At 47.1% G+C, this 12,500-nt stretch overlaps 1 protein-coding gene across 1 annotated transcript in view; it reads right to left on the bottom strand.

Moving 5' to 3' along the window:
- Nucleotides 1–2,780: 2,780 nt before the first annotated feature.
- The window catches only part of plxna3 (plexin A3), a gene marked incomplete at its 5' end in the record, with an annotated part of 11,882 nt that continues 2,162 nt past the window's right edge, over nucleotides 2,781–12,500 (bottom strand). The window contains 10 exons of the mRNA XM_076139781.1: nucleotides 2,781–8,879; nucleotides 9,200–9,350; nucleotides 9,518–9,730; nucleotides 9,840–10,009; nucleotides 10,127–10,239; nucleotides 10,393–10,470; nucleotides 10,560–10,656; nucleotides 10,869–10,972; nucleotides 11,380–11,539; nucleotides 11,824–11,970. Coding sequence (XP_075995896.1) covers nucleotides 8,784–8,879; nucleotides 9,200–9,350; nucleotides 9,518–9,730; nucleotides 9,840–10,009; nucleotides 10,127–10,239; nucleotides 10,393–10,470; nucleotides 10,560–10,656; nucleotides 10,869–10,972; nucleotides 11,380–11,539; nucleotides 11,824–11,970 — 1,329 coding nt within the window. The remainder of the gene's footprint in view (nucleotides 8,880–9,199; nucleotides 9,351–9,517; nucleotides 9,731–9,839; nucleotides 10,010–10,126; nucleotides 10,240–10,392; nucleotides 10,471–10,559; nucleotides 10,657–10,868; nucleotides 10,973–11,379; nucleotides 11,540–11,823; nucleotides 11,971–12,500) is intronic.

Below are 12,500 nucleotides of genomic sequence, written 5' to 3' on the forward strand. Positions count from 1 at the left end.
CTATGGTTACTGTTGCCAGTTTCTATTACGGAGAAGAGAACAGTCCAATGGGACCTGTCTACTGCCTGGAAACCTGCCCCCATTGACACACTGGAGGAAGTCTCTGAGGAACAGTTCTTGTTTATTCTGGGTAGGATCTAATCTCTGGGTGGCTAAGTGTCACTTATTTTTATTTTTTACTTTGGGACGTGTCTATTATGACCTAAATACATTCATTAATGAGCAACAAGGGTCTGACTACTCCCTGGACGGAGAATGTTTTCTTCTATCCATGGCTGTGACCTTTGTTTACCTGCAGAGAATCCTTCTCTAAGGGACCTGTCTACAACGTGGGGAACAACCACATCTATCCTGTGGACAACGATGTCCATGAACACGTGCATGCATGTAAACGTAGAGACTCCAGGGCACCAGTCTACATTTGAATGATCACTAACTGATCTGACACTGAGTGATTGTAAATGAATGTATTTACTCATGAACATTCTTCAGTTGGAGTATAGCCACGCCTCCTCGATGCACACTGTGCATGCACACCTCATACGAGGACGATGCCACGTGTCACGCATTCCTGGCCGAGCAGCTGAATCCTACACATTCTGTACACGTAAACGTTCTGTCAGAATAAAGACAAACAGTCATACGTGATGGAGACGTCAGGCGGCTTCTGTCTGACTTAAAGAAGAAGTTTACAACGATGAAGTGTGACTGATGAAGGACACTGTGCAGCCTTATGCCGCGCTGGGCTCAGTCTGATCTCTGGAGAGGCGCCCATCATTTTCTCCTGTGGGATTCTGGGTATTTTTATAGATCTGCACAGCCTCAGCAACAAAACACTCAGAGCCTCACAAACAGCAGGATGTGTGGTACGGTCTAATCCCTGGATGCTGAACCAAATCCCGTCTCCCATGATGCCTTTCAACAAATACGATGGAGACTGAAGATTCTGTTTGCCAAGGACTCTTGATCCAGGTCATGGCTTTCATCCTCTATCGGTATCCATGGAGACAAACCTTTCCCAAGTAATACAGAGCGCCCCCTACAGGCTCCAAGCGCAATGCATTCTGGGCTTTTAAGGCAGCAGCAGTGTGGAATCAGCTGTGTGTCTGCAGGAAGTTGTGTTACTGTATCACACACACACACACACACACACACACACACAGTATACAGCACAAGCAAAGATCAAGTATCAAACTCAAGCACGAGCAGAAGCATGGAGGTCCAGGTTGTCCCTCCTCCTGGTCACATGGTGGCGCTGTTAGCAGCTAAACTGAGCCCATGTTCTCTGGTCCAAAGCCTAAAATCTGACTTAAAGCTCGTTAGCAGAAGGAGACAAATTAGCTCTGTTAAAAATGAAAGCTTTGATTTGATTGCAGCAGCTGTGTGTGTGTGTGTGTGTGTGTGTGTGTGTGTGTGTGTGTTTGTGTGTGTGTGTGTGTGTGTGTGAGACACCTGTAGATGCTGACTGGGCATCTGGTTAACTGGCAATACCATCTGACTCAGGACTTCACACACACACACACACACACACACACACACACACACACACAGAGCCACTCTCCCAAATGAACTGTTAATCATAAACTGTAAAAAGTGTCATGTCATGATTTTCCTTCATCTCTCTGCTGAGCTTCACACTGGGCTGCTAGGACACACACACACACACACACACACACACACACACACACACACACACAGTCCCCCTTGTTCTCTGATACACGTTAGTTAGCTTGCTGAGCAGGGTCAGAGGTCAGAGGTCAGAGGTGATGTGGGTGACTCTTCTTCAGTTCCTCTGATGGACCTATAGGAGGCGATGTTGCTCAGTAAGAAGATGAGCTGAACATGAACTCTGCCCCAACAAGAACATCTGTGTTCTGTGATGAAGATACTCTACCAACACATTTGTTCTTTCACAATAAAAGCCTCTGTATCCCTCACCTTTGCTTTTCCTCTCTCACTCTCTCTACCTGTCTCTCTCTCTGCCCCTCTCTCTCTCTCCCAGTCTCACTCTCTTTCTCTGCCTGTCTCTCTCTCTGCCCCTCTCTCTCTCTCCCAGTCTCACTCTCTTTCTCTGCCTGTCTCTCTCTCTCTCCCTCTCTCCCTGTCTCTCTCTCTCTGCTGTGTTTTCTCCGTCTCTCTCTGCCTGTCTCACTCTGTTTTTTCTCCTTGTCTCTCTCTCTCTGTCCCCCTCTCTCTCTCTCTCTCTCTCTGCCTGTCTCCCTCCTTCTCTCTGCTGTGTTTTCTCCCTGTCTCTCTCTCCCTGTCTCTCGGCCTGTCTCTCTCTCTCTGCCTGTCTCCCTCCCTCTCTGCTGTGTTTTCTCCCTGTCTCTCTCTCAGCCTGTCTCACTCAGTTTTTTCTCCCTGTCCCTCTCTCTCTCTCTCTCTGCCTGTCTCCCTCCTTCTCTCTGCTGTGTTTTCTCCCTGTCTCTCTCTCCCTGTCTCTCGGCCTGTCTCTCTCCCTGTGCCTGTCTCACTCCCCCTCTCTGCTGTGTTTTCACCGAGTGTATTTCCTGATAATGAATCCCTTTGATAAGGCTTCTTTTGTTGCTGCTCCCAGTAGAGAATGGAAAGCTGCTATCATTGTTCTCCATTAATTAGTCTGTACCTTTGCCAGCTGATTAAAGTGCAGCGCCGACCGAGTTCAAAGTCAGAAATAAGCATGAAATTAGTTTGATATTTAAGCAGCTTTAGAAAAGTTAATTTGATGTTCCGTTGTTTCATCTTTGAGATTTTAGATCCAAATTTATTCTAACAAATAAAAACACAACCTCAACTTTTCCGTTACACTTTAGTGAAATCACACAAATATACAAACTCAGCAGAAGGCAATGGCAATGGTATAAAAAACAGACACAGGCTATTACATGAAGATTCTTCATCATCATCATCATCAATACATTATAACTCAGCAAAAATAAAACAAAATAAAAAAACAAGGCAATGGCAAATGTCATCAAAGATGGGCCATGACTACATCCTGGATGGGCACCGTGTCAAGGCGGCGTGATTTTGCGGTTTCAGAAGTTTCTCCAGACAGAGTGAGTGAGTGGCGGCGCTGCGATGCGATGCGGCGGCGGTGGATCAGGAGGCCTCGCCGCTGTGTGAGGAACATCGAATGAGACCAGACCAGGATGGAGAACGGGTTCTAATCAGAGTGAAGCGTTTTACTGATGAGGAGGATGGTAGAAGTCTTCATCACAAAGCTTCCCAACATGCAGAGACATTTTCAGACAAAGTTTGCACCTGTGCTGCCACAATACTACTGAAGAAGAAGAAGAGTGTCTCATCCTCCATCATCCGCAGATGGAGCGTGAATCAATCACTTTTTAAAAGACGGCGCCTTGAACACAGGCGGACTAAGTCAGCCTGAGCAGCTCAGCCCTCCTGATCCCACCTGAAGAACCTGAGCGCCGCCAAGCAAACAATCTGAGCTCAGACACAGAATCCAGTCTGAGCTCAACCTCTCAGCTGGTTCTGGTTCTCAGTGTTTCCTGTACTGGCACTGTTCAGAAAAGTGCTAAGGAATAAAGTTCATATGTTGGATCCTGATCCTGATCCCAGCAGCTGAGAAGCTTTAACTCAGAAAGATAATCAATAATCAGAACAATAATCATATTATGGTACAATAAAGACATCTGACTCAGCAGGGAGTCCTGTGATTGGCTGTTGCTATGATACAATGAAGCCGCTGAGATTTGCCGTCAGCTCGACTCGTCGGTGGTTTGGACGAATCAAAGACTCGTCACATTTTTCTCTTTGCTGTGTGACGAAATTAATCAATGAGTCGATTCGTGTGTGGAACCAAAAGAATCACTGTGATGGATTCAACATGGAGCGGCTGGAAAACGACCCACCTGAAGCTCACTTCCTGTTCCTCTGCCCCCATTTAGCTCTCCCTTCCTTCAGTGGAGTCATTCAACCATCGACCTCCATTTGCCCTTCAGACTCATGTGTCAACGCGTCCTTCAACGTGTCCTTCATCGGTCCTTCAACACGTCTGTGAGTGTGTGAATGTGACTGAAGCCCATCTTCAGCTCTTCCAGGCGTTCAGTCACATTTGATCTTAACATGTTTACAAAGGGACGGAGCAGAACTCTGCTGACAATTCTCCACTTTCTGACTTCTTGGGGTCGTTTTCCAGCCTGAACATGCGCGTTAGAATGCGGTGTGTGCGTGTGTGTGTGTGTGTGTGCAGTAGAAGGCGGCGTCTCTTTTTAACACTGTACAAACTCATAACATCGTCTCCATCCACCCGCAATAAATATGAGTCATCATAAAAAATAAATTAAACTAAAATTATCAATAAATATCTCCAGAGACGCTAAAACCCAGAGCTGTCTGTGTCTGTGTGTGTGTGTGTGTGTGTGTGTTATCGCTCTGATCACTATTGGTTTTCTGATTTTACTTCCAGGAATTAGACTCAACCCCCCACCAACCCCTTCAGTCTCTATTACCTCCTCCCAGCTGTGTGTGTGAATGTGATGTGTGCACACACACACACACACACATTCACCCTCACTCACTCACACCCTCACTCACTCACTCCCACAGTGGAAACTCTTCCTCTCTCTTCCATCTTTGTTTTCATGTTTCCTTCTTCCCTCATCTTCCTGGTCTGATGTGATGAAGCTCTCCTCCTCTTCTCCCTGATCAGTATTCTTCCTCTCTCCTCCTCTTGCTCTCAGTATTCCAGCAGCATCTCATTCTCATCCTCCTCCTGAATCCAGAATCTGACCTCCTCTTCCTCCCCACTCTCTCTCTCTGACCCCGTTCTGCTCTCCCCTCTTTTCTTCTCCTCCTTTAGCTTTCAGGGAACATATCCTCCCCTCAGTTCTTCATCTCTCCTCCTTCTCCTCCCTGCACCCTTATACCTGAGGCTTCTCCTCCTCTTCCTCTTCACTTGTCAGCATGCAAAGTGATCACTTTTCCCTCTCGCCCTCCTCACTCTTTAGCATGCAGAGTCAGATCTCCCTCTTCCTCTTCCTCTTCCTCCCCTACACTCTCCTTTCCCCAGCTGTTTACATTTATAAATGGTAGGCGATGAAGCCTACAGTAGATTATCCATCAATATTTTGTTTTCGTCGAGGATTTATGGCAGAAATTTGGCTTTAAAGCACAATTTTGTGTTTCAACGTGACGAAGATACGATCGCAGATTTTAAAAAAGCTTTGATGATAACATCGCACCATTTCAACGGAGCGACTGGAAAGAAAAAGATTTTTTTTTAATTGAGCTGCAGATACGATCAGTGATTTAACGCTTCAGTTTCCACTGTGGCAGCACACAGACACACACACACACACACACACGCACACACACACACACAGGTTACATAAACAGTGGTACTGGTACGGTAGTGGCATCCCTCCCTGTTCTATGATTAATCATCTAAAGGCAGTCTGTTATCAGGACCCTTCCTCCTCCTCCTCTTCCTCTCTCTGGGTCCTTTTGGCCCCAAATTCAAACAACAGTGAAAGAACAGCAAGAAAAAGAAATAAAGGTGCTTTGTGGCTTTATGGCGTCGCAGAGAGCAGGGAGAGAAACGGTGGCAGAACATTTCCAGCGTTGGATTCCATGAAACAAATCATCTGAGCTTTTCCATCCATCATTAACGCTCCGCCTGCGTGGCCTCCAACACCGTGATGGATTTAGATTTGGGTAAACAAGCACTGAGCTGACCTGAGAGCTCCCTGTGGGTGCGTTCAAGGACACGTCCACATCTGAGCTCTGGGGAAATTTGCTAGCAGAGCTGCTGTGGAATTTAACCTTCAGCTCCACAACCAGAGAACCTGGTGGAGGCTGCAGCTGCATTCAGAGGCAGTGAGCTGGGCCAAGCTGAGGAGATGTGACTCATCAGGGCCTCCTCCTTCAGTCAGGCTCAGCTCAGACCGCAGCGTGATCCTGTCTTAGTCAGACTGAGATCACATTGTTGCTATGCATGTAAATGAGCTCAGCTTGTATTTTTGAGACGAGGCTTATTCGCTGGTGTGCCTGTTGTGGCCTCACTGTTCATTCAGTCAAGTGTCTCTGTTTGTGCGATACACATGTTTGGACAACAAAGATGTTCAAACACACTGAAGAAACTGATGAGAAGGTTTCTAAGTATGTAAGTCAGTATGTTCATGTTATTCTGATTCCAAATGTCTGCTGGGTCATTTACAGTTTGTTTTTCTTGGTTGCTGCAGTGTGTGTGTGTGTGCGTCTGTGCAAGGAAACCCAAAGTGAAAATGTTCTGCCACAACACAAAGAGACGCCTCTGTCCCACACCGACCTGCAGTCACAGAGAAAGACACAGTCCAGTCCTGTTCAGATCCAGTCCATGGTTACTGGTTTTAACCCCTTAAGGTCCCTCCAATGGCTCCATCTTTACACATCACTGGTCTGAGTTTTGTTCCAAAGCAAATTTGTGAGGGTGAATTTGGGCGAGAGGTGAAGGAAACATATTTCCATCTGATGGAGCCATGAAAACACACTGATGTGAGTGAAACTGTCAGAGGGAAGCTTTGCTTTTGCTGCTTAAGGTGTAAATTGAGAGTTTAAGAGATTAAAGTTGAAGAGTTTTGAGTTTGGTTGATCTCATCTTCTTCAGGTTGGGATTTGAAACAGAACAGGGTTGTGTGGTCCATTCCAGTGTGTGTGAGGTCGGTGTTGGATTATTTGGCTCCGTCTCCTGGCTCTCTCTCTCTCTCTCTCTCTCTCTCTCTCTCTCGCTCTCTCTCATGTAGCATAATATTCAGCTTTATACAAGTTCAGCTTTTTAAATCCAAACTCTCCAATCCACAAAGTTCTTATTACAGGTTAACATTTCATTATTATTCTTCCTTTCTTTTGAACTCTTTTTTTAAAACTTTTATATTTAATCATCATTATTATTATCTTTCTTTTTTGTTTTTGTTTACAGTTATGGCCACAAGTCTTAAAACAAAGAGTTCTTGAGGATTTTTTTTTTGTTTTCCGGGTTTGGTCCTGGTCCGGTCCAGTTCTGACGTGATCTGGTCCGGTCTTTACATGGCACTGGGCTTGTAGCTCTGCACAGTATTTCCCCTGGGCGTGGTTAGCGTGGCGCAGTAAAGCATGGCTGTGTGTGAGTGAGCGAGTGTGTACAAAGTCCCAAAATTATTTACTTGCAGAAACCCACAATAAAGCCGTCTGGCATCAACCAGGTTCTCTGGAGTCTGGAGACTGATGCTGAAACCAGAACCCCATTCTGGGTCCCTCTGGTCCTGAACAACACCGGTCTGTCCACCTTCAGAAGTCCTGGTCTTCTGAGAGGACGTGTGAACTGGCAGATGTGGCTTCTGTGTCTGCACTGGAATGTTTTCAAAAGGAGAATTCTGTATTCGTCTTTTTGTTTATACTGGTGAACTCCACAGTCTTGATTGGTCGGGCAGTATGTTACTAAAGAGTCAGCCGGCAGGACTGACCAATGACAGGACGAGGTTGTGGAGGAAGAACAGAAGGAGAAAAAAGGGGGAAAAGGAGGGATGACAAGTAAAGAGGAGGAGAAGAGAATAAGAAATGAAGAATGAAATAAAGCAAAAGCATGAGGCCGATTTGGAGAAATTGAGGAGAACAAGGTAAGATGGGGGGGTCAGATGGCGTATGGACACAGGTATTGGTCGGTCAGTAGGCATCGGGCTCAGTGTGCTGTGGTACAGAGTGATTGTCCAGAGAAAAACATCGAGTGGTTATTTCAAACAGCAACTTAAAACGTCTAGATCCTGTCCAGCCGGGCGGAGCGGTCTCAGGTCGAGTCCCAGCTTCCCTTGCCGAGATTCCCCAATTTATAAACTTTAATCCTTCCAGTCGCCACTGAATCCTCCTAATCTTCGACCTGGATTCCAGATGCTTCCAGACTAGGAAGGACTAGGGCCAGGAAGGACTTCAGGTCAGGTCAAGCTGTCAGATTCAGACCTTTATATTAAAGCTTGAACAACCTGAATCCCACATTGGACTCTGGTCATTGACGCTTCCTGTCTTACAACTTGACCCGACCTTCTGAGGACTGACCGGATCCTTCTGGTCAAGGTTCAGTTTTCCGAGTTGAAGACCAAAGGCCCAAGGTAACGACATCAGTGGAGAGGCATTGAAGATCAGGTCAAGCCCTTCAAGTCGACTCAACCCTCTGATCTTGATCCTTGTTTCTGGCTCCAAAAGACACCAAAAAGTCCCTCAATGAAAACCTGACTTCACCTGTTGCTTTGGAATCTACCTAGAATGTTCTAAAGTTGGAGATCCTGAGGTCATGGCAGTTTGGGCAAACGTTACATCCAAGATCTGTGGATGTTATCTGACCTGACCTTCAAGTGTTCAGCCCGGCCTTCAGATCTTTCCACAGCCATACCCTCTTCAGTGTTCCTGTGGCTGGTTTCCACAGGAACAGGACATCTCTTTGATTCCTGTTTAAACCTGCAGCAAATTCAAATACAAACACAAACAGGCTGATGCATCCGGAGGGTTCTTGACTTATGTGGCCGCATTTTAAATGCATCCAAATCACTTTGGAATCTAATTTTCTGCCCCAGAACCTGCCAGATGGAGGTAGTTGGGGACTCAGCTCATCAGTCGGTTTAGTCTTGAAATCTATCAATCGACCGATAAATTAGTGATGGATTGATCTCTGAAGAGCTGGAGCTGTGGCTGTCAGTCTGTTCCAGCGCAGAGCAGTTCAGCTGACTGTTCAACAGTTCAGTAAAAAGAAAAACAAACGTCCTCATTCCCTCTTCCCTCTCTCTCCTTCATCCCCACATCCGTCCGTCCATCTGTCCATGCTTCCCCTCCTCTCAGCTGCTTCCAGACATCAGGTTGATGGCTTGCTCCAGTTTGTGCCTCAGCTTGTGTTTGCGACAGTAACCGTCCCTGTCCAACGCCGTCAGGATCTGCAGAGACACAATCAGCAGCGTTTAGTTTGAACTTTAGGAATCCATCAAATCCATCAAGTTGCCAAATGTGACTCTGGAACTCTGAGGAAACGAACTTCAGTCACATTCTGGTGTTCATACCAAGGATCCTTTTAGAATGAAAAATTCCATTTATTGAACCTGTTTCACTTCTTTCATTTCATTTGGGCGAGTGGATGTCACAGTCTGACAGAGCTAACATGTAGAGCTAACATGTAGAGCTAACATGTAGAGCTAACATGTAGACGCACCAGGAGATGAAACCTGACACTGACTGGCATCAAGCCCCGCCCCCTTACCTCTTCCTTGTACTTGTTGATGTAGAAGTAGAGCTCGCTGAGCGCGCTCAGTGTGTTAAACTCATTGCCATGGAGACGAGACTGTTCCACCAGGTAGGCATCCATGTCCTGATCGCTGATGCTGGGCATTTTAGCAATGTCCCTGTAATACCTGGAGGACACACACACACACACACACACAAATATGTTTTCTTCCTTATTGCCTAGAGACTTCTGCATCGCCCACCTTCTTGTCAGAATAAGGGCGTGAAAAAAGAAAACAACAGAGCTGAAGTACAGGTGGATTACAGTGCGTTAGCTCGTTAGCACGTTAGCTACCTCTCCACCCAGCTCTTGTAGTTGGGGATGTCTTTAGCGTAGAGCAGCTTGTTGGAGGGCGAATCTTTTCCCAGCCGATGTTCAGACGTGGAGCAGGAGTCCATGAAGGTCTGAGCCACGACAGACAGACAGGCGTCTGTGATGCTGCTCTTATGGATGTCGAACACAAACTGAGGATTCTTTATGACGTTCACCCAGAACCTGAGAGGAAGGCTGAACACACACACACACACACACACACACACACACACAGTCAGATATATTGAGGGTGAACCCAGCGGTGTCTTTCCAACATGTATGTGAGTGTGTGTCTCTCCCTCACCAGTTGCTCTTCCAGGTATGTCGGACATCCGGGTCGCTGATCTGTCGCTTGTCGGCCTGCTCGTCGAGGAAATCGAACATGTACTTGATAGCCAATGGGAGCGCAGAGCCGCGGTGGGCGGTGCTGAACACAGTCTCAAACAGGTCGTCTACAAACTTTTGTAACGTCCCCTAGTGGAGGGAGGACCAAACAGCAGGTGATTAAATATTCCAACAGGCTAAGTTCCACTGAGAGAATACAGTGTGTGTGTGTGTGTGTGTGTGTGTGTGTGTGTGTGTGTGTGTTACCTTGGTAGCCAGCAGTCTGGTCAGGTAGATTTCAGAGACCATCTTGCTGCCTCTGTCTCCTTCTCTCTGGTCGCTGTGCTCATGATTCTTCACCAGGTGCCACAGTTTAGTTCCTGAAAACACAAGATAGTCCTTCTAATATGTTCCTTTATTACTCCTACTGCTATGGCTGAAGCTCATGCTCTCCTCTACTACACAGCACAGCACAGCTGTTCTGCTCTCAATACTACAACTACAAGAAGAACCTCCTGGTCCAGCTGCAGTACCTGTCTCCTGGTCTGGAGTGATCATTGGAGCTCTGGATCTCAGGCTGTCTGGACTGCTGGATGTTCGCAGTAACGACTCTGAGGAAAGAGAGAGAAGCAATGAGCATGTGTGTGTGTGTGTGTGTGTGTGTGTGAACTCTGAGTGTGTGTGTGTGTGTGTGCTGTACCATATCTACTCAGTGATCTGGTGAAGGTGAAGGAGTTTGCAATGTTGTAGGCAGAAACCTGCTTCTGCACCAGCGCCACCAGAGAGCCATCTGTTACCTAGCAACACACAGCCAGGCACACGCCAATCAAACAATCGATCAGTCCATCAATCCATCACGTGTTAAAACCTTCACCCTTCAACCAGTCGGGTGATCAATCTTTCAGTCCGTCAGTTAAGTCAATCAGTGAGTCGATTCTTATCTACTTACCCTCAAACAAACTACATGTATGACTGCAGTGTGTGTGTGTGTGTGTGTGTGTGTGTGTACCTGGTAGTGTGCGAGTGTATTCAGTCTCTTCCAGTCGCTCTCGATCTTTGTGGTCACGTCTTCGTCCTGCAGGATGATCCGTGTCAGACGACCCTGACGCCACTCTGCCAACAAACAGGAAGTCTCCTTTAGGGGTTTACTTCTTTCATGTCAGTGCTCTGCCTCTCTGCTCTGTTAAAGGCGTTACAGAGGGGAGGGACTTCCTCTGGGTGAGGACAGCAGCTATCTACCTTTTTAATTGTTCTCTGTTTGCAGCGATCGTTCATTTTTTCAATCGATCACAATCCTGGAAACAGGTCCGCTCGAGCTAAAGTCGTTAAACGTGTTACAACCATATTTACCTGGGTTGGTCACTATGGTAACATGATCAGAATCTGATTCACTATAGGTTCTATACTGTATGCTTCATATAGATCTATAGATAATTCAGCATGATCCTCAGTCCATTACCACAAAGGTTGTTGTTTTGGTACTGATCTCCATGGTAACAGTAGATGATGTAAGGACTCACCCAGGTCCATGTCATCCGCCTGTGGCCTCTGGGAGAAAGGGATTCCTTTGTAAACAGCATCCAGCAGTTTGTCTTTAACCTGAGTCACTGTGTCACAGTTCAACGCCTTCACCGGAACCTCCGTCCCTGCCTCGCCCTCCGGAGGGATGCACATCAGAGTCTGAGGGAGAGAGAGAGAGAGAGAGAGAGAGAGAGAGAGAGAGAGAGAGAGAGAGAGAGAGAGAGAGGGAGAGAGAGAGAGAGAGAGAGAATGAGTCACATACCAGAATCCTGTTTCACCATTGAACTTTCTCGAAGTTAAATAAATATGAAATGTTCCTGAGGTCCCAAGCAACATTTCTTTCCTTTTTTCCTTCTCTTTTTATAAAAAACAATCTCCAAAATGTCTCACAACTGTTTGCTCATAATCATGTGTGTGTGTATTTGTGTGTGTGTGTGTGTTACCAGCTGTTTGTAGTCGATCTGCTGTCTGATGAGTTTGTCTTCACTCAGAGAGTAGCGAGCCTCGCCAGTGATGGCGTCAATAGGCCCCTTCTCCATCTGCTGCTTTATGGCACAATACAACATGAAGAGAGGCTCACCAGCACACTCCTGAGAGAGGGAGAGAGAGGGAGGGAGAGGGAGAGAGAGAGAGACAGAGGGAGAGATATAGGGAGGGAGAGAGAGAGAGAGAGAGATAGGGAGGGAGAGAGAGAGAGAGAGAGGGAGAGAGAGAGAGAGAGAGAGAGGGAGAGATATAGGGAGGGAGAGAGAGAGAGAGAGAGAGGGAGGGGGAGAGAGAGGGAGGAAGAGATAGGGAGGGAGGGAGAGAGAGAGAGAGGGAGAGAGAGAGAGAGAGGGAGAGAGATATAGGGAGGGAGAGAGAGAGAGAGAGGGAGGGGGAGAGAGAAGGAGGGAGAGATAGGGAGGGAGGGAGAGAGAGAGAGGGAGGGGGAGAGAGAGGGAGAGAGAGAGAGGGAGAGAGAGAGAGAGAGGGAGAGAGATATAGGGAGGGAGAGAGAGAGAGAGAGGGAGGGGGAGAGAGAGGGAGAGATAGGGAGGGAGGGAGAGAGAGAGAGGGGGAGAGAGAGGGAGGGAGAGAGAGAGAGAGAGAGAGAGAGAGGGCGAGAGAGGGAGGGGGA

Source organism: Genypterus blacodes, unplaced genomic scaffold (genome assembly GCF_046128005.1).
Source record: "Genypterus blacodes isolate CSIRO-AG114 ecotype Tasmania unplaced genomic scaffold, CSIRO-AGI_Gbla_v1 ptg000452l_1, whole genome shotgun sequence".
In the NCBI taxonomy this organism is placed as follows: Eukaryota; Metazoa; Chordata; class Actinopteri; order Ophidiiformes; family Ophidiidae; genus Genypterus; species Genypterus blacodes.